We start from the raw sequence: 22,076 nt of genomic DNA on the forward strand, positions 1-22,076 counted from the left end.
AGTTGGGAAGGGAGGGAGAAATAAAGGTAAATGTAGGTTCTTGGGTTTTTTCTCCGCCACCAAACTAGCAGTCTCCCTTCCACCCCCATGCTCCCCAAACCGGCTCTCCTCGAGGGTGCTGAGTCATCAAGTCCAATGACACTTCCTTTCCGGGCCCAGAAAGTGGCAGAGCTGGCGGCTGGGTCTCCTCTGGTGGCTCCTGTGCCCTTTGTTTGGCAGAGTTCCACCCCCCATGACTGTCCTCCCCGTGTGCACAGCAGGGCGCTCTGGTGCAGATTTGGGGCTTTCACCTCGTTGGAGATCTTTGGGAAAGGGTCTGATCTTCACCCAGGGAAGCTGGAATAACTCGAAATTGCAGATCAGTTTGGGAGACTCTGGCCTCCCACATCTCCATCCTGTCCCCTCTCCCTCTCTGCCCCGAGTCCTCATTGCTATCAGAGCCGTGGCCAGCCTCTCTCACCTCAGTACATTTGCACCTGCTGCTCCGTTGGCCGGGCCCACGCTAGCACAGGTTCTCTCCTGATTGGCCCCGTTCCTCACCACGGAGCCCGTCCCCCCGTTCCTGTCGCCCCTTCTGCTGCTCCATTTTTCTTATCACCCCTCTCACCTCACACTGTGGTTTTCTTCCTTGTTGTAGCCCCAGTGCCTGGAACACAGTAGGTGCTCAACAAATGTATGTATTTCCCCCCAGATCTATACTTCTGCTCCCCTGAGCTCCAGAGCCATACGATCAACTTCCCTCTAGACATCTTCTGTGCACCCCGTGAGCTTCTCCGTCTCAGCGTGTCCAACATTTTTACTGTCCTCTCCCCAAACCTGCCACTCAGCTCCCCAAACCATTCCCCATTGGCCTGCATTAGAAACCTGGCAGGGACACCAGACACCGCACCTGTGATGGCCTAGTGGTCCCTAAACCCAGCTTGAGTTTCTCTCTGAAGTCTCCCTCATGGCTGGGCTGACCATGGCTGGCTTTGCAGGACCCTCCTTATTTCTTGTCGACCGGTCTGCCCACACAAGTCACTCCACTCCTTGTTGCTCCCACGCCCGTCTCGGAAACACAGTGATCACGAAAATGCTGGGGTCGTCTGGGGGACAAAGATCTGACTCAGTTCGGCTCCTGGGACCCCCAGGTTCTAGATCAGCCCCCTTCCTGGCTTCACTTTCAGACCAAACTACCCAGAGTTCCCCTAAACACCTGCCCCTCTCCCCTGGCACTCCCACCCTTCACTTCCCAGCGGCTGCTCCTCCACCTGGAGAATTCCTTTTTTCTTCCCTGGTTCCACGTCTTCCTTCAGTGCAGCCATAGCGCTAGGCCCACACCTCGCTCTTCCTGTTGACGTCTCCTAGCCCGTGTAAGACACATACTTACAAGTATTTCTATGTGTAGCGCCTGCGTCTCTAATACGCTGGCCATGCGCTCACACCATTATCTCCACCTGGAACCTGTTACCACGTGGATCATTCCAGACTCCCTCGCTTGGCTTACCTGTAGTCTCCCATGGCCACAATGAGATGGTTCCCACCACCTGCCGTCCCTTTACTTGATTGCTTGATCTCAGGTCTCCCTGCAAATCCTCTAGTGCTGCTGTGTTTGCGGGGAGCACTCCCCCCCACCCCGGCATCTCACCTTTACATGTACAGTACAGGTCTCTGGCTGTATTTTACCTGTGGGTTTATCTGCTCTCAAGGTCAGAGCTCATTCCCAAGGACTTATAAAGCAGCTGAAGACTTAGTACATGCCAGGCACGGATCTAAATGCTACAGACACATCATTTAGTTCTCATGACCAACCACGTGATACATTTACTATTACTTCCACTTAACAGAAGGGGAAACGGAGGTACAGAAGAGCCAGAAGGTAAAGCCAGCTTATGCAATTACTAAGTGGCAGGACCAAGGTTAACCCCAGGGAGCAGACCTCCAGGGGCATGAACTCCATAGCCTTCCTGTGGGTGAGGTGTTGCCTGCAACCGTGAACTGAATTAAGAAGGCCACAGTCTCTTGACTTCTCACATTCCAGCCTTACCGCGCCTCGGAGCTGGGAGCTTCCAGCTTTGGCTGTTTTGGGTGGCCCCTCTGCACTGCAGACCCCTGCTACAGGAGGTCAAGGATGGTTCAACCCCAGCATTTTGCTATGTACTTCATCTGTGCCCTTAATGCTCTATATATAAGTTATTTAATTCATCATTCTACCCTCACAAAAGCTGTTTCCAATCCCACCTCAGTCCCGCCTGGTCCCGAGCCTTTGCCCCACTCCCCCAATACCAGATTTTCTATTCAGCAGGTGTTCCCTCCACATTCCTTTCCCATGCCGCAAAGTTTTCTCTGCCTTCTTGAACACACCCTCTTAACGCAAAGCCTCCAGCTCTGCTGTGTTTGTGGGAAGCACTCCCTCCCTGTCTCACCTTTAGGACCCCTCCCTGTTCACTATGCACCTGAAGACATGCAGAGGCTTCCTCAATCTTAAACTTAAAAAACGCACAACTTTGCAGCCACCTGGTCTCTTCCTCTCCCTTCTTTCAGAAGAAATTGCCTGAGTACCTCCTTCATGCCTGCTCTAGGCAGTGGGGATTCTGGGCTAAACAAAACTGGCCAAACCCGTGTCCTGCAGGGGCTGACACTCCAGTGCAGGCAAACTGCTTGGGGCAGCAGGGAACACCCTCCTCCTTCCACCTGCTCACAGAAAAGAAGCGCATCTCGGTGGAAGTGATCATATTTGTTTTATTGGGTATACAGAGGCAACTCCATTGTCCTCTAACAATATAATTTAGGGTCAATCATCTCTGACTTGGTTAAGGTCTCCATAGGGACCTGTTCCCCAGCTTCCTAGATGTCATTACTTGTGAGTGACATCACACTTGCCAAGGGTGGTGATTCTGGAGCTGGAGCTGATAAGAGGCTGAGTTCTGCTCTGAACACTTGCCCACGGCCCCCAGAGGACCCGTGCGATTGGCGAGGACTTCGTTTCTCCGGCCGAATTTGATTCTCTCTATCTGACCATCAGAGTAATGATTTCTGTTACAAGAGCGGGCGTTGCAGGAGCCACACAAGAGCTAACCCAGTCACAGTGGAGGGAAAGCTGCTCCCAGGGCTCGGGGTTGGCGATGGGTCAGTGGAGAGAGACAGCCTGGCTTGGAGACCTGCACAGAAGCCCCTGGGCAGTCCCAGTGGGGCCTGCATTCCACACCAGACTTGTCCTGGTTCTGGGCACCTAGAGGCAGCTGTTAGAGAAAAGCCCCCAGGAAGGGAGCGCCACACAGGCCCACTCAACACGCTCTTCCTCTTGAGTTACTGCTCCATAGCAGGGGGAAGGTCCTTCAGCTCCTCCTTTTCTGGGTGCACCTCTGACACCTTATTCTTCTTGGCGAAAATCTGGTTGATCTCCATGAATGTCTTGGCCTTGGTCTCGGGGATCACCATGAACGTGTAGATGGTGGTGAGGAGACATATCACGGCGAAGATGATGAAGCTGTAGGCGCCTAGGCCGTCCTGCGGGGAGGCGAGCCAGGTTCACGTCCCTGAAAAGGTTTTCCCTTCCCTGCCTGGCCATCTGTGAATGCACAGCCCCCGGGGTCACGCTTACTTGGATGAAGGGGAAGAGCAAGCCCACGGCAAAGTTGGAGAGCCAGTGCACGCTGCCCCCCACCATGAAGGCGGACGACCGGGAGGACTGCAGGAAGATCTCAGTGATGAGCAGCGCAGGGATGGGACCTGGGGAAGGCAGAGGGACAGCTGGAGGCAGAGCCAGCTCACCAGGCGTCCTCGAGCCCCTGCCATGTGCACACCGCCTTAGGCACGTGGCCCAAGGGGGGATCGGTGCGTCTCCAGGACTCCTGTCCTGTGCAGAAGCAGTGAGAGATGGCCAAAGCGCGACTTCAGCACAGGAAGTGACACCCTATGACATTCCTACAAGGGGCCTGTGACCACCTGGAAGGCTCTCGGTGCCAATCACACAGGACAGCGCGCTTCAGCCCGCACAGACGGCTTTACCGTTCCTGCTCTCACATAACGCTCTGCCCAGACCCCACAGCAACAGCAGGATGGGCCCCCCTGGGCCCCCGCCAAGGAGCTCAGGTCGGAAGTTTCTGCGGCTGACAGCGCGGGGTGGTGGGCAACGGGAGCGCAGAAGCAGCTCTGGGGTACATACTGGGCCCAAGGGCGTGTCCTATGACGTAGGTGATGACACAGGCGATGCTGAGGTAAGGCATCCAGGAAACCGTGTCCTGTGGGGAGAAGACAGAGTAGGGTCACACCTGGTGGAGCAGAGACGGCCTGGGGCAGGGAGCGCCAGGAATCCGGCTTCCCAGCGGGCCAGCTGCTCTGCCTGGCTCCTCCTTCCACAGGCAGTGCCGCCTGATGCCCCAGGAAAACGGGTGGGAGGTGGGCGGCGGGCCACTGGGGGCGGGGCGTGGGGGCTGCCCGCGGTCCGCCGGGCCCCACCCTCCCCCTCACCTGCAGAGCCAGAGCAGCGGTCAGCACGCAGCAGGCCGTGCAGCAGGTGGAGAAGCCCAGCAGGAGCAGGAATCTCCTTCCCAGAAGCTCCACCACGACCACCTGGAGGGGAGAGGCCGTGGGAAAGCAAGGAGGGGGCTCAGGAGCCGCAGGCCCCGCTGGGCCCACCCCTGCCCGGAGCCCGTGCAGCACCCCACTTCTGAGAGGCACCCGGAGGAGAGCCCCGAGCGGCCAGTGGGCCACAGCACCGCCCAGTCCAGGGGCCACAGCTGCTCCTGCCCTGTGAGGGGCCTGGCACAGCCAGCGGCTTCCAAGGAGCCGAGAGCCAGCTCACACCATGGAGCTAGAGGCTGCCCCACCCCCGGAGAAGCTGCTATGGGAGGAGGGCCCCAAGGCTACACAGGAGGGGACCGAGGGGCAGTCATCGCTGCCTTAGATCCGGGCTCCTTTCTCAGCCAGGGCCCCCCTCTCGAGCTGACCCCGCCCTTGGCAGCTGACGGGCCGCAGCCCCGGGCACTCACGGCGACCATGGTTATCACCACATTGACAGCCCCCGTGCCTGCTGTCACATACTGGACGTGATCGCTGTTCACCCCCGAGCTCTGGTAGATCTCGTCGGCATAGTAATAGATCTGGAAGGAAGCCCAGGGGCTGGTGGGGCCAGCCAGGCCACGGCCCCCGTACAGCCCGCTGCCCCGGCCCCCGGCTGCCCCCCTACCGCGTTCACTCCCGACAGCTGCTGGCCGGCCATGAGGATGATGATGGAGATGACCTGCCACCGCAGGGACCTCATCCTGAACAGCTTTATCACGGAGATGAAGCCCGCGGTCTTCTCAGCCTCATCCTCCTGTCGGATCTCCTCCACCTCAGCGTCCACCTCATTCCAGCCCCGCAGCCTCTGCAGCGCTAAGGGGGGGGCCAGGGGCCATCTAAGGGCGGGCCACCCCTCCCCCAGAGCCATGATGCAGGCACCCCGTCCCTTCCCCTCCTCCCGCAGGACAGCCTCACCTTTCCTGGCGGCAGCTTCATCTTTCTTCTGAACCAGCAGGTACCTGGGGCTCTCGGGGAAGAAGGGCAACAGCAGGAGCTGCAGGGCTGCTGGGATCCCGGTCACGGCGAGGAGGATGGGCCAGCCTGCAAGGAAGCCAGCGACGTCCATGAGAGCGGCTCCGAGGCCACCTGCGGCAGAGACCCAGCCAAGACTCCTGCCTCCCCCTCCAGTGCCCACAGTGCCCAGCCGGCCACCCTGTCCTGTTACTCTGACTGGAGCTGTCACACAGGCCTTTGTCTCTCTCATTCCTCATGTCCCCAGCACCTAGGATGGTGCCTAACACGAATACGTACAGAACAGACAGCGACAAACCGCCAGTGCCCACCTGCCAGGCAGACAGATGAAAAATTCTGACACCACCAAGTGCTGGCGAGAATGTGAGCAAACGGGAGGTCTCCACACTGTCGCTGTGTGGACGCCTGGCACCTGGCAGGAGCTGGTGATGCTGGACACCCTCCCTGCTCCGACCCAGCCGTCCTGCTCAGGTTCATGCCCGCACCCCCAGGACACCCCAACTAGCATGGGCAGAGCAGCCCTGATGGTAGACTCAAACCCGGGAACAATGCAAATGCCGCATGGTAGACGACGTAGGTAAATCGCGGTGCGGTCACATGGAACTCTAACTGCAATGAAAATGAAGCACCTGAAGGAGCCTGTCTCACAGAGGCGACGCTGGGTGCCATCAGCGACACAGAGGGCCCCACTGGAGAGATTCCAGACACGGGAGGCGAACGCTGTCTCTGGTGCAGAAACCATAGGGCACAGCGAGGAGGAGGCGGTCGCTAATGTCGGCATGGGGGTGCCTTTTGGGGTGGGGAGGCCGTGGCTGAGGGGCTCACACGCCACCACCAGGAGACAGGGACCTAGCTCCTTCCCTCCTGGTGCCCGCTCCCTCCGGGGGTGGGGTGGGGGGGGACGGTGCTGGAAGGCAGGACAGGGTGGTGGCTAAGCATGGCCTGGCCTGAGCAGCCCGAGTTTGTGTCTGAAGGAGACCTGGAACGTGTTATCCAGTCTCTAAGCGTCAGGTTCCACATCTGTAAAATGGGTACAACAGTATGCGCTTCCCGGGTCGCTTGGAGGATTAAATGAAATCATACAGAAGACCTTATGCCTGGCTCCCAGCAAGCATTTCATATACTTTGACTGGTGTTATTAATGGTGACTTCCCTTTCAGAGGCTTGAGACCCAAGACAAAGAAACAGGAGGTCATGCAAAACCAACAGACAGGAGTTATGTGCACCTACTAGGTGCCAGGCCCTGGCTCTTAGGGAGGGGTGTGTGGCTCTGAAGTCAGGATCTGGGTGGCCCTGTGACTCCCCACCTTGCCCACAGGGGCTGGGTCACATGGAATGGGGTCACCCACAGCCCCCTGGCGGTGGCGCTGCTGAGAGGCGGTGCCTGGAAGCCATAGCACTGCGCCCGGCACGCTGGTGGCCGTTGGCACCATGGCCCCGGCCCTTGTATGGACAGCCACCGTCAGTCAGGCCAAGGGGGAGTCAGACAATGGCATCGCCTGACCACCCAAAGCCACCTCACCAGTGTTCTGAGAGGGACTGAAAAATGCCAGCCAATCCATCCCCCTCAACGTGTGGGGTCAGGGCAGTGTGGGGGACCCAAAGGACAGACAGCTGATTCCAGGGGACATGCCGGCTCCCAGCAACATCCGGCCGGGTGGGGGGCGGGCTGGGGGCCCAGAGGCGCCCCAAGCTTACCTTGCTCAGTTGCCAGGATACTCCGAAGACCGAAGATCTGGGCCACGAGGATGCCGACGGTGATGAAGAGCTGGGGCACCACCCCCAGCGCCCCCCTCAGGTTCTTGGGGGCCAGCTCCCCTAAGTACATAGGGACAACGTTGGAAGACAGACCTAGGGGGAGGTGGAAGTACAAACACTGTCAGGAAACAGGAGTCTGGCAGGGACAGGCCGCGTTTTCAGACGGACTTACGCTTACTCAGCTGAAACTTTGTCAAACTAAACGGCCGAAGTGAGCAAACACCGCTTTTAATTCCTGGTCCTTTAAACTTTGAGGAAAGAGAATACAGTCTGACCAAAGAAGTTCATGGACAGGTGCCTTTGTTTTCTGACTGGGGTCACCTGGGGACATGCCTCCCCCTCTAACTGGCGCGGCCCAGGCACTCCCCTCTCTTGCTTCTTGAGGGGAATCTGCTAATGAAAGGTCAAGGTCCCCTCCCGACCAGCTTCACCTTCTGAGACAGTATATTACATAAGAAACCGATGCATAGATACCTTCGTAGACCCTCTATTTACCGGAAGCATTAAAAACAGAAAACCATATTGTGGAGTATCTGTTAGCTGGGACGTATGTAATGCCCAGACCACTTCAGAATCCCCAATATTTAAATGTATAAGTTTTCCCAGCTTACTAGCACCTGATCCCTTTAAGAACAGGGGGAATTAATTTTACAGGCTCTGAAGGTTTTGCACACATATTATCCCATTTAATTCTGCTCAGAGCCCAGCGGAAGGCTGGGAATCTCGGGAAGGTTGTTGGGCCGTCGCTAAGCCCACGTGCGGTGCAGCGGAGGCTCAGGAAGATGCCGGGTCTGAGAGCCAGGCTCCGGGCAGGGGCGGGCCAGGAGGAAGAGGAGCTGGGGAGAGTGCAGGCCAGAGCTGCTGGCCGTGGAAGGAACTGGAGAACACCGAGACCGGAGGGGACTCAGGAGCCAGCTCCCGGGCTTTGCAGTTCTGCCCCAGGATGTCTCTGCTTAGTATCTGGAAAGAGACATCGCTGTTCATCACCACCGATTCTTCCTGACTTTCACCACAAAGAGATACAGTCTCTAGAGCAGCTCTTAGTTATCTTGGGGGGAGGGCACCCCACAGGCCCAGTGCCCAAAAGACTGGGCAGGGCCCCCGGTCACCACTCAGGCCCTGGTGGCCTCATCTGAAAGTCAAGGACTTCTGACCTTGATGAGGACGGACACTGAAAAGTGAAACATCGGGCCGTTTGTGAAGAGATGGGATTCCCCTCCTGTTGGCGGAAAGCGATCTCTATTTCCTCTTTAAAATGACTCCACCCGGCAACCCCCACCACCCTGTGCTGAAACCGGAGTCCGAGAAGTGGCCTTTGATGTTTAAGTTCCTCCAGGGAAAGCACCAGTGCGCTGGCCAGGGCGCCCAAGGAGCAGCCAGCCAGCTAGCCAGCACCTCTCTCCCGCCCCGGGTCACAGTGACTGCGTGCCTCCTCCGTAGGGTGTCTAAGGAGCTTGATTTTGCACTTCCCCGACTTTCTCAGGAGAATTCACCACACATGGATCACGCATCCTCCAAGTACGGTCCCCGAGGACCCAGGGGTTCCTGGCACCTCTCCAGGGGACCTGTGCCATCAGACTGTTTTCAGGACGATCCTGAGCTGTCCTCTGCTTTCTCATCCTCTCATCCGCACACAGTGGGGTGTTCCGGAGCCCCCGCCACGTGGCCTCAGAACCCGCAGGACACAGAAGCAGGTTTGAGAACGGGCTGTCCTTTGTGAAGCCGGACACGAAAGAGTTTTGCAAAAATGCAGAGCAACACCCACCTTTCTCACACATTTTTTGCTTTAGAAAATAGTTACTTTCATAAAGACATGTAACAGGCGTATTATTGCTAGTTAAATTTTTTTTGTCAAGGAACAAGTATAGAGGACCCATGGACTTGGACCATAGGGTGGGGATTGACTGTGGGAGTGGGGTTTGGGGGGTTGGCGGGGCAGGGGAGTGCGATGGGGGGAAATTGGGACAACTGTGATTAAACAGAAATAAAATAAAAAATTAAATTAAAAAAAGTTATATTCATTGATTTGAGAGAGAGAGGAATAGGAGGGAGAGAGGGAAAGAGAGAAATATTGATTTGTTGTTCCGATTACTGATGCATCATTGGTTGATTCTTGTATGTGACCTGACTGGGGATCAAACCTGCAACCTTGGTGTGTCTGGATGATGCTCTAACCAACTGAGCTACTGACCAGGGCTTATTATGGCTCTTTTAAAATGAATTAATACATTTCTTGGTTGCAAGTTCCAATATGATGAATATTGATCAATAGAAACCCATATGAGCAAAAGTTCTTGGGAGCCCTTAATAATTTTAAGAGCGTGAAGGGGTCCTGAGGCCCAGCGGTTGGAGAGCCAGTGCCTTAAAGTGATGCTCACTGAAGAGCAGAGGTTGGGGTTTTCAGCTGTGATCTGTTGTCCATCAGGGCTGAATATTTCTCTGGGAGACCCAGCTCTGCATCACTGGATGGTCAATAGGGAAGTGACTGCGCCTGGTCACTGCTGACCACTTCCGGGAGCCATCTCTTTTACATAAAGCTGAGCCCCCTGCAGGATGAGTGAAGGACAGGGAGAACTGGGCCAGCTGCCCTGGGGGCTCAGGCCAAGGTGGCAGGGACCTGTCCAGGTGCCCTCTGGGAAAGCAGATCACAAGGGAGGTTTGCCAAGGAGTCGTCATCCTCCCCTCAAGGACTCTTCTTTTCCTCTACTTCTCCCCAACCCTGCGGGTCCTCGTCACTACCCTTAACACCAGGATCCTGTCCATCTCCCCATGGTCAGTCCTCTCAGCTAAGGAGTTTGCTGACATCTGGCCAAATTGGCCATTTGTCCCTGTCCCTGTGTTTGGAAGGAGAAACTGAGTTATTTGGCAATGCCAGGGCCGCATGGAGCAGACATGTGAGGTGCCCGGGGGAGCAGCATTTCCAGAGCACGCACCCTTGGGTGTCCACCGGCAGGTGCACAGCCCCGGGGTGACACCTCCTCACTCTTCACCCAGGCACGTCACCCACCTTGAGCGGCCTGGCAAGTGCTGCCCACCAGAGAACATGGACCCGAGGGAAGGCCACAGCAGGGCTTCACCCAGCTCTCTCCAGTCGGAAGCCATCGGGGAGTTTCCCGTAGCCAACCCGGGATGAAGAACAGCCCCCCCAGGCAGCTGAGCTTTGCAAGGTTTGCAAACCAGCTCCGGGGTTTACGGGTTTATGAGGGGAGAGACTCAGGCTGGTCCTCACCCTCCTCGGCAGGTGGGCGTCGAGGCCCTTTGCAGACTTAAATGCCCTGTGCGGGTGGAGCGGTGGCCATCATTAACTCCTTCCGTGAGAGGGATCCGTAAACTAGTTGTTTCTCAGGCTTTTTTGACCATGACCCACAGTAAGAGCTGCAGAAATACACTTTACATTGCAACCCGAGTATCATATACATACACAGAGAAATAACTGAAGCCAAAGTTTCCAGAGACAACCCTTGCCTTTCCTGCGTGTGACACAATGGACTCTATTTTAAAAATGAAAACATATCCCTGGCTGGTGTGGCTCAGTGGATTGAGCGTCAGCCCGTGAACCAAAAGGTCGCTGGTTCAATTCCCGGTCAGGGCACGTGCCTGGGTTGTGGGCCAGGTCCTCGGTTGGGGGCGGGTGAGAGGCAACCGATCTATGTCTCTCTTCCTCACTTTCTCCCTCCCTCCCTTCTCTCTAAGAAAATAAATGAATAGAATCTTCAAAAAATAATAAAAAAGAAAATGTTGGTCACAACATAGCTGCCACCACCCGCTAACTGGTCCTGACCTCCTGTTTAGAAAACGCAGAGATAAAGGATTGGGTTGGAAGGTTCTGTCTTGCAGTCTTTCAAAGAACAGCTTCCTTTGCAGGAAGCATCACAGGGGAGATCTGCCTGCTGTCCAGACAGAGACAAACGTAGTGCCCTGAGCATCACACATGACAGTGATTGGCTGGACCCCGGCGCTGCCCTCCCGCCTCGGGACTGTTCTAAACCCGGGCGCAGCATCGCTTACCCGCACATATGCCCACCAATAGCCTGGACACAATGATCATCTCAAAAGACTTGGCAACGTCGCTGCATCCCATTAAGATGGCGGGCACAATGGAAAAGATGTTGTTCAGCAGCAAGGTGCCTTTCCTGCGGGACAGAACAACAACAAGCGTCTACTTGGGGACGGCAGCACCCAGTATCCCGGATACAGTACAAGGCGTCTGCAGTCACAGACTAACAGGAGTTTGTGGGACCTTTCAGTTCACAGTCCGGCACTCAATCCGTGGAGCCACACCAGCCAAGACTAACTTTGTGAGATCCGAAAACCCAAACTGGGTAAGCATGTTAGAAGAGAGTATAGGCCACCCTCACGTATCAGCATAGACGTGAAAGTCCTCAGTGAAATACTAGCAGGTTGAACTCTACAGCACATATAAAAATCTTTCAATGTTAAAAACACCATATTAAAGATTATACTGTGGAAAATATAAGATTATCAATTGAAGCTGCAAAAGAAGTCAATATAATTTTATACCATTATGATTTAAAAAAATAACAACAGGTTTAACAAGCTATAAATAGAGCTTATGTAAGCTGATAAAGGTGATATCCCCTAAAAACCTACAATAAACACCAAAGCAATGCCAAACAGAGTCTTTTTTTCAGGGATGTTGATAAGTTCCCTTAAAAATTAACACAAGTGTAAAAGAACATAAATAACTAAGACAAATGTAAAACAATTGACTTTTCACATGGAGAAAAAAATTAGCTCTTTCTCATCACCCACCATATAACATAAAATTCCAGATCTATCTGGAAAAAGCAAAATTGTTCAATTATTTCTTAAATGATAGACTACTATCCTTATGACTCCAGGAAGGAAAGGCTCAGGACAGAAAAAGCAAAAAGTATAAATTAGAGTTGAAATTGACCACTGGAACAATTAAGCATTTTACACAAACAAGATGCTACTATAGGTATGATTTAAAAATAAAGTAACAGATTGAGAAGACATTTGCCTAATGCAACCGAGGACAGTGGGGTGGTGATGTGCTCAGAAGTGAAATTTCCGCCCAGCTGTGTGACCTTTTTGTGGTTCCAGCATCTCTCTGTGCCTTGTTTTCCCATCTTTGAAAAGTGAATGGGGCTTTTGTAAGGACTAGAGAGGAATAAACAACCCTAAAAGCACTCAGGATAGAGCCTGGCACCCAGGAACCTCGCAACAAAGGCTGGTATTGAAGAAACACCTACAAATCGTTAAGAAAACCATACACAACTCAATAGCATTTGTCACATTCCCAAGCAGACTGACGAATAAGCAACCGTTAACTCCATTTGTGGACCAGACTGCAAGTCCCTCACTCAAGGGGAAGGGCCCTGCAGGTCTGACTGTGGCCTGACTGATGGCCTGTCCCCACTACCAGCCCCCCAGGGAGACCGCAGGATCTTAGATCCCAGGCCAGAGGTTATGGGTCCCTCGTCTCAGACTCTTTGTGAAAATACTGGAGAAGGAACCAGGGTCTGGGTCTGGCCTTGCTGTGACCCTTGAGTGAACTAGATCTGTGGCCAAGAAGGGGAACTTGATCCCACTCAGCCTTCGGGTGCTGCAGGTTGAGGGGAGGAGCTCTTTCTTCTTTTTAAAAAGATTTTATTTATTTACTTACCTATTTATTTATTTTAGAGAGAGGGGAAGGAAGGGAGAAAGAGAGAACCACTGATGTGAGAAACACTGATCGGTTACCTCTCACGTGCCCCCAACGGGGTACCTGGCCCACACCCCAGGCCTGTGCCCTGACTGGGAATCGAACCGGCAACCTTTTGCTTTGCGCGACGATGCCCAACCCATGGGGCTACACCGGTCAGGGGAAGGAGAGGGACTCTTGTGTTGTTGATAACAAGGCTGGTCTCTCATGCCCACAGAATTTACACAGGGGAGTGCAATGACTTAGGAACTTCTTTTGGAATCAGATACAGAATTAGGGGCAAAGATATAAGCCCTGCCCTTGACGTTCACTGTGTTCTGAGCGAGAGCCCCCCCGGAACCCCAGGGTTTCACAGGGAAGCGCCTCGCCATCGCAGCCACTGCAGAGTTTCACGGGAACTTGGACTAAATCGTGCCTATTGCTTATTCTCGAGGTGAAAGAACAGAGAGGCCGGTCTGTGCTCATTTAGGAGGCAGGCTGCAAGAACACCCTGCTCTGGCCTACACTGGGGCCGGCCTCCTGGCCGTGGTCTCTGCTGCTGGACTCTCCCAAAGGCAAAAAAAGGAAGCGAGGACTCGGATTTGGTTTTGATGAAACAACAACAATATTGACAGAACACAGCTTCAGGGCAGGAGAGCGGAGTCAGGGCGAGTGAGGGCTGACCTCCGAGGCGCTCTCTGGGAGCCCCCTGCCCTGAGACCCGCCACCTACACGCCCAGCCCGAAGGCCTTGCCTTGGCCCGGAACACCCGGTCAACGTCTGGTCTTAAGGCCACATTAGAAACCAACTCATCTCAGAGGCACCGCCTAGTCTTACAAGAAGGATTTCCGTTTCAGGCCTAGGTTTTAAGCTCCGATGGGGCCCGGTGGCTTTACGGAGCAGAAAGTCCACCTTCCCTTACCTGCCACATTTGTTCACCAAGGGGCCGACCATGAGGGAGCCGATGAAGCCTCCAAAGGGGAACATGGACACAGAGACAGACCACAGGAGGGTCAAGGAGAAGTCTCCCAGGTAATCGCTGGTTCTGTCATAGTAGGTCTCATTATAAAACTCTTTCATGAGCTGGAGGACAAAGCAGAACAGAACACCAGAACAGTGTGGCCTGGTTTTGCAGAAGGAGCGACGCACGTCGCTGGGCCCACAGTGGGACAGTCTTGGCATGCGGATGTCCACATTATTAAGCGGAAGAAAGTTGTGGTAACAGCCATGAGCAGGGGGCACCCTGGGAAGGGCCGTGAGGCCTCTGGTAGGCAAACTGCCCGGACATCTCAAATACCAGAAAGGAATGACCCCAGTCTGCCCATCTGTTGGGTGACCCCTGCCCCCTGGGCCCCTCCGTACATTGTAAGACGGTAGATGATCAGGGACCAGCCCTCTGTGTGTCTGGCCAGGCCCGGGCACCTGGCTCATCCCCTCAGCCCCGTGCCTGCCAGTCCCCTGGGGCCTGTGTTGTGTCTCATGGGTGTTTCCCTGTCCCTTTGCTTGAGGACCCACCGTGTGCCCTGCACGGGCACCATCGCACCCTGAGGGCCAGCCCTGGGGGGCCCTGGCTGCTCCAAACCCACCTCCCTGTTTCCTGGGACTGCGTCTCACTCGCCACAGCGACCTACCTGAGCCGGGGAGTTAATCACGGCCACATTGTACCCGTACTGGAAGGAAGACCCGAAGGCAGCGATCAGCGTTGCCAGGGCGAGGACGAGCGTCAGCCTCTGCAGGAGGAGAGGTCTCAGTTTAGGTTCGGAGGCCGAGGGGTCCCCATTCATGGCTCCGTCTCGTCGGAGGACAGACTGGAATCTGAAGATCTTAGTTGTTCCTGAGTTTCTTACTGTGCAACCTGCCCTCTCCCCAGCCGGGGTCAGGACAGGCTTCTCCAAGGCAGCGCTCAGCACCGGGGAACTCTGTCACAGGAGGCTGTCCTGTAAGCATCATAGGGCTACCCCTCCCCCACCCGTGACAACCCAAAGGTCTCCAGACGTTGCTAAATGTCCCCCCAGGTGGGTGGAGAATTGCCCCCTGTAGAGAACCGTTCAGTCAGAAAGACACCGAGGGACCCATCTAACGTCTGAAACGCTTCCGTGACGTTTCTGCCACATTTGTTACTTTACCGACTGCAGTGAACTCCCTCAAGCACCTCCTTAAACACGGACTCCCCTAAAAAATCAAAGAGGAAAATGCAAACCATTTTAATTATTCAGGGCCATTGATGAATTCCGTTAGCCTCGGACTTCTGCTGTAACAGGCAGACGGCACCGTGAGAAACCGTTTCAGGACAGGCTACTGGGGACTCTTCAACGCACACATTCTGGGACGCTAACCCCCTCTGACACATGAGAAAACGGAGCTTTCCTTTAAGACAATCAATCCCTCACGACAGGCAGGAGGCAAATAGAAGTGGAAAGGGCTTCGCTCTTAGAATCTGTAGATTTCATTTCGAATGTGCCCACTGCCACCTTCTAGTTTAATTTATATGATCTTCAGTTTCCTCGTCTTTAAAATGGGGATGATAACACTCCCTAGAGCCATTGCGAGGATGAATTTTTATAAAAGCCTCCAGCCGCAGAGAGAGTCCGCTGACTGGGCTGGGCTGGGCCGGGCCGCGACTGCTGGAACCGCCGCTCAAGCAGCTTCATCCACCTACACCCTGCCACGTGGGATACAAGCCCCTCGGGGGCCAGCGGGGAGGCTCCACCTCCCTGTGGGCAGTGTCCTGTCTGACCTAAAGAGGACCTCTGGGGAGACATGAGGAGCAAGACAGGCAGAGAAACAGGTCGCTGCTGCCTTGTCGCGAGGCCTGAGAAGGCAGAGGAGTTCGCCAGCCTCCGCAGAGCAGGAGCAGACCTGCAAGGAGCCCCGGTCAAGTTCAGCCACAAGTACAAGTTCACTTTCCCGTCCTCTGCCCACAAATGCGTCACAGTTGGTTAATTCAACAGGAAGGTTCTGGTGAGGAAGCAGGAGCAGTGGGCTCTGGTGCCCAGTCCTCAGTCCTCGCCAGCCTCCCGGACCAGCGCACGGGGGGGGGGGGGGGGGGTGACAAAGGATGGGGGAGCAGGTGACGGTCCCAGGAGGGAAGGTGGGTTCCAGGGCCATAGACACATTGCTCTGTATTTTCTAAAGGCGGGAGGCATGTCCGCACCCCCACACACCCCGCCTGAGGTGTGGGAGAGGTGTGGCAGTTCTCGCTCACGGGGATGGTTGAAATCATAAGACAGATAATACTAAGTGTTGACAAAGATGTGGAGAAACTCGGAACCCTCAGCTATTTCTGGGAGAAACGTAAAACGAGGCATCCCCTTTGGAAAAGTCTGGCAGTTCCTCGCAAAATTAAACACAGTGTCAACACGTGACTCAGCAATTCCGCTCCTAAGTGTACACCCAAAAGAAATGAAAACATGTTCGCACAAATTTGAACATGAGTGTTCATAGCAGAATTATCCATAGTAGCCCAAAGTCGGAACAACCCAAGTGTCCATCACGGATGAATAGATGAACAAATGTGGCCTATCCACAGGAGGGGATATTGTTTGGCCATAAAAAGGAATGAGGCACTGAGAGGTGCTGCAAAGCGGATGAACCCTAAAAACATGCTAAGTGGAAGAGGCAGGTCACGGAAGGGCACCTGCTGTCCGATTCCATCTATGTGACCTGTCCGGGGTAGGCGGAGACGCAGACGCAGAAGGCAGGTTAGCAGTTGCCTAGGGCTGAGGGAGAAGAGGAAGGGATGAAGGGGAATATGAAGTGACTAAAAGTGAGCACAGGTTTTTTAGGGGCGATAAAATGTTCTAAACTTGATGGCGGTGCTGGTGGCACCGCTCTGTAAATACGCACTGAACTGTGTCCTGTAAACAACGAATTGCATGTTATATTCCCAACAAAGGTGCTGTACTTAAAAAGGCATGGAAAAGAAAGCCAGGGTTCAGCTTTCTTTTCTCTTTCTCTCTTGCCTTTCCTGCACTCTTTGGATTTGGGGGAAACCGGAACCCCATTCCTCATGCCCACGGTAAACCAGCTCCCTGTTTTTCATAATGTGGAGAACGTGGAGAGGCTGGCCAAGCAGCCACCCCCAGGACTGGCCCTCTGGCAGGATGTGACCCAGGCCACAGGGAAGGAAGCCCTGTCTACATTCGCTCCCTTGGGAATTTGTCCCCACTCTCCACTTCCACCATCAGAGAGACGCCCTCAGTATAAGACTTCTCCTTGATAGGAATCTCCAGGCAGAATGCAAATATCCCTGGAGGGACGAGTTTTATCAACCCTTTAAGTCACTTTATCACACTACGGAACTCACAGTTTTGCACACAGGCATTGAGGTCTAAGTGGAAGGCGGGGAGAGTCATCATAAATCTCAGAGCTGGAGGTGCCCTGTCTTGTCGTTGTGGGGGGGGGGGGGCGGTCAGAGCACAGCGGCTGCAGCCCAAGAACATGGGATCGAATCCCGGCTCTCCTGCTGCTGCCTGTGTGGTCTGGGGCCAGTTACTGAACTTCTCTGTGTGTTGGTTCCTTCACCTGCAAAACGGGGACAACGACACTACCTTCCTCACAGGACTGATGTGAAGAATAAATGAGCTCATGCCCTGGCTGTGTGTGGCTCAGTTGGTTGGAGCATCATCCAGTAAACCAAAAGGTCTTGGATTCAATTCCCAGTCAGGGTACATGCCCGGGTTGTGGGTTTGATCCCCGGTCGGGGCACGTAGGAGAGGCAGCCCACTGATGGTTCTCTCTCACATCCATGTTTCTCTCCCTCTCTCTCTCTCCCTCTCTTCTTTTCTCTCTAAAATCAATAAGCATGTCCTTGGGTGAGGATTAAAAAAAAGAAGAAGAAATGAGTTCACATCAGGAATGGGCAAAAGTAGGTTGACAGTTGTTCGTATGGAGAACGACATGTCGATTATGATTATTCCAATTTATTAACTCAGAAGAATGTCACAATGGCACTGGGCACTTAGGTACAATCTTGTCATTGCTGGCCTTCATTGTTACACATCCTTGTAGTCTACTTGCTCCACACAAGCACATTTTGGCAGAGTTCTTTATTGTCACCAGTAACCCTACTGCTGCCCTGCCCCCGTACAGAGGACGTGGAGAGCCGCACCTGGCCTGCAGTAAGCTACACACAGGTTTGCCATCATTATTATTAGCCGTGAGGACCCAGCAGGAAAGTGACTTGCTCAGCAACACTGAACTAGTTGTGGGGGGGCAGGGGGCACCCCACAAAAAATATATGCATTTTCATTTCCAAAGCATTTTGGCATTTTTATTCTCATCCATTTTATTTTTTTCCTTTAGGCCAAGAATCTCTTTCCTGGCAGGAAAGGTCCTTGATGAACATCGGACAGATTCTTTTCTTTTTACATATGAGGAACCCAAAGGCCACAGAGGCCAGGGCGACGCAGTCATCAGGGGACAGAGAGCAGCCCCCGCCCACCCCCCCGGAGCAGCCCCTGACAGCCCAGCCCTGCTCCCTGCAGCCTCTGCTGGTCCCTCCACTTTTCCTCAGTTGCCACATCCCCCCTCAGCTTCGCTTCATGGTTTGCAGACTCTTGCAGTCAGCCACCAGTGGGATAGTTTTGTTTTGTCTCCCAGGGAGCCAAGGGGCAGGTCTGCCCTCCCGGGAAGCCTGCCTTGTGCTGGGCGCTGGAGGCTTCCTTCCCTGGGGACTCAAGGGGGCAGGGAGCTGTGATCAGCCCCTGCCTTTTGCATGTGACTATTTTAATCATTTCCTTTCAAAATGTACTGCTCATTTTCAGGTACCACCATGTGGGGGCGTTTCCATTTTCTGCAGTCACCTAGGGACACAGCTGGGGGCACATTGCTCTTTGAAAGGGGGGCACAGACCAGATGAGGGCCTCCCCAGATTACCCCCTACCCCGGCCCCTACATTCTTGCTACCTCCCAGTCCCTTTTCTATGAAATAGAGGGGCTAACACTTAACCTGACTAACACCTCCTTAGTTGTTGTGAAAACCAAATGAGATAATCCGGGGGGAGGGGCTCAGGAGTCCCCGACAAGGTGAAGAGCACCACTGACAGCCAGGGAGGGGAGACCAGGAATGCTGTTGAAAGTGGCCCATGGCCAAGACCTATCCGGCCCAGGTGTCAACAGTGCCCAAGTGAGATGGCATGGTTGTCATACCCATTGTACAGATGAGGAAACCGAGGCACAGGGAGGTTAAATAACTTGCCCAACTTCCCCCATTTAGACCAGGACAGACCAGGAATGAATTCCAGGTAACTCTACCTCCCAAACCTGCTCTGAATCAATGAGCTACAACGCATGCTCCAAATGTGCCTATGGCAAGGGTCTCACGACCATGACTGAATAAATAATGATTGTCCCAGATAAGTACCTCTCCTCCCATAAATACAAGCAGATGCTTGTGATGAATAAGATACAATTTTCTGAAACGTATTAATAAAGTCAAATTATCTTTCTGTCTTGATGCATTCCCCTGAATCAAGAGACTCTGAATGTATATCAGCAGGTCCAGAAACATCTCTTTGGTCTCTAAAAAAGAGGGAGTCTCATCATCTAGAAGGCGGGGGATTTGCTACAGATTTGAATGACGCTCATATCTTGCAACAGCTTCTCTGAGTCTAAATTCTTGCCGACTTAGCTATGTCATTTGCTGAAAAGGTTAATTTTAAAAGTCTGAAGCCAAAATCAAAACCAAGGGGGGAAAAAACACCTCACAAGCAATGTCTAAGAATTTCGTGGCTGGTTTTGGAATCCCTTCCCCTCAATTTCTTTCAGTGCAGGAAGTGGGGACAGATTAACCCCTCGGGTCTCTCCCATTTGATTACAGGCACTGTTAACACGTTGTGTACCGGGGTATTTAAATGCCTTTTAGAAATCATGAGAATTCTCGCCACCTGTACGCAATGCGTGAAAGGCTGTTGCAGCAGAATGATTCCCAAAGACGCTCTCATTCTAAATGTCTCTGAAGCGTCTCCTTTCCCTAGTCCCTGTAAAAGTCCAGCTGCTGGGTGAACTGTGACGGACAAGTCACCCAGAGCTCCAGGGAAGTCCCCCTCCAATGCTGCATGGGGCCTGGAGTGCGCCACTCCACGCCCCTTCCCGGGACCACACTTACCCCTTCCTTCTTGATCTCAGGCTCTGGCTCCATCCTTGCTCTGGGAAGAGGCGCTTCGACTCCCTCTCAGCCAGAATAACAAATGCTCTGAATGGAGACAGAAGGCATCCTGCCTGCACTTTGGCCGGGCCCAGTAATGGCCAATAGCGTTTTTATAGCCAGTCGAAGGCAGAATAACCCTTTCGCGAACCCAGAGATCTGTCACTCTTTCACTTCTTCTAAGTGTCTGGGGTTCAGCTCAGCCGGTGGCCCCCCAGCCCCTGCCCAGACTGCAGGCACAGCGCCTTCCTGACTGGGACAGCCTGTGCTATTTCCTCCCTGCAAGAGCCTCACCAGTCAGGCCCCTGCAGAGTGACTGGGAGGGTTATTTCTGTCACAAACACATGGAAAGCAGCAGCTGCCACCAGGGCAGTATGGCGGCAAGAGAGGGTCACTAGGAAGTGGTCTCTGTTAGGAACCCTCCAGCTGGGTCTCTACTGGAGGCTCAGCCTTTGCCCAAATGACCACACAGCATGTTCTTGGCGAGTTTCTTATTTTCCTTTTTAAGGAACTCAGAATGGTTATTTTCTGTGTGGTCATCACTAGTGAAAAAGCAGTAAATATTTCAAATTCCTTTATCGGCCGGGCAAGGAGCGTGAGTCACAGCTGCTGGTCTGGGTCCACCATGCATGGCCAGGCCACTGCCAGCCCCCCGTGCGGAGCACGTGTTCAAGCTGCCCTGCGGCATCCCAGGTCAGGTGACCAAGATCCAGAGCAAAGTCCCCCAAGGCCTGCAGACTTTCATCTTTACGGGACATACTCCCTGTTTTATTTGCTGAGGCACAAATCCAGCTAGGTTAGCCATTTCCTCCCCTCCTCCACCTCCAAATGAGGTCACCTGAGAGTCAGGCACTGTTCCTGGCCTCAGCAGCAAATGGGGGGAACCGTGACCAACCAGACTCCACGGCAGGGGGGGACTGTGGAGAGGGTGACAGTGTAATAGCCCGTGTGTGTGTTGGTGGGCGGGGGCGCGGATCCCTATGTCCCTATTCACAAGGGAGGACTGACCAGGCATAATGCAATCATTTCCCGCTAAAGTTTGGCAAGGTCAGAGGTTTCCCATGATTTCAAAGTTATGAAAAATTCTCCAAAGAAAGTGCACTTCCTTTGCGAGGAAGAGGTGTCTGCTCCTGGGGAGGGAGGAGAAGGGCATACAGGGGTGCAATAATAGAAAAGCTCTGACGTTTGCAAAAGTCAGGCAGGGAGGACACCGGAAGACTTAGAAGACCCCATTCTTGGCCCAGATCTTCCACGTCCTCCCCTGCACGCCTTTGGGCCAGCGGGGAACTGAACACCAAGGGGTGATGGCAGACGCAGACACTGTCCACCCCTACCTCGACTTCCCCAGCTGGAGACGAGGCCCACAGGTGACTCTCTGGGGAGGCGGGGGCCGCAGTACCTGGCTTCTGCCGGTCCCAGGGCAGCGCAGGCATGGCCCTGACGTCACCAACGCCTTAGGGGCGCGGGGGAGCAGCGCGAGGCTGGGAGGGCGCAGCGTGGGAGGCAGGGGCCCCCACGAAGGATGGCCTGGCCGCGGTGATGCTGCGCGGGTGCGGACGCCGCTCACGCTCCCCTTCTGGCCCAGGACCCCACCCCGCGGCCTCCACCCTTCCCCGGGACACCATTAGGTGTGGCCAGGTCTAATGGGGGGCTCCAGCGGGACCTGGGGTAGTAGTGAGTGGGTCCGGGAGCTTGGGGACTGCCCCTACGAGGTCCCCTGTGTCCCCTGCCAGGTCCTTCCCAGCCCCGGACTGGACACAGCCGCCTCTGGTACTTAGGCCGCCGTTAGGCGGGTCAGGCGGCCCTTAGGCTCTGGGAGACAAACGGGGCTCTGGCGCGGGGGTGAGGGTGGGGGCCAGACGGGGCGGGGCGGGGCCGGGCACTGGGGGCGGGGCCGGGCGCGGGGGGCGGGGCCCAGTGGTCGGAGGTGGGGACTGTCCCTACCGGCCGAGGCCCCCGTGTCAGGCTGGCCCCCTGCAAGGGGTC

At 54.5% G+C, this 22,076-nt stretch overlaps 1 protein-coding gene across 1 annotated transcript; it reads right to left on the reverse strand.

Annotated features, from left to right (window-relative positions):
- Positions 1–2,701: 2,701 nt before the first annotated feature.
- SLC2A5 (solute carrier family 2 member 5) lies at positions 2,702–20,378 on the reverse strand. The gene is made up of 12 exons (XM_090268538.1): positions 20,052–20,378; positions 14,575–14,673; positions 13,866–14,026; positions 11,284–11,408; positions 7,216–7,368; positions 5,461–5,586; positions 5,171–5,358; positions 4,974–5,084; positions 4,453–4,554; positions 4,148–4,223; positions 3,584–3,711; positions 2,702–3,489 (listed from the first exon to the last, which is right to left on the reverse strand). The coding sequence occupies exons 1-12, from the start codon at positions 20,082–20,084 to the stop codon at positions 3,289–3,291; spliced, it is 1,503 nt and encodes a 500-aa protein (XP_090124664.1). The 5' UTR covers positions 20,085–20,378; the 3' UTR covers positions 2,702–3,288.
- Between the last annotated feature and the right edge of the window lie 1,698 nt (positions 20,379–22,076).

Source organism: Furipterus horrens, unplaced genomic scaffold, assembly GCF_987537825.1.
Source record: "Furipterus horrens unplaced genomic scaffold, mFurHor1.1.pri manual_scaffold_3, whole genome shotgun sequence".
Taxonomy (NCBI): Eukaryota; Metazoa; Chordata; class Mammalia; order Chiroptera; family Furipteridae; genus Furipterus; species Furipterus horrens.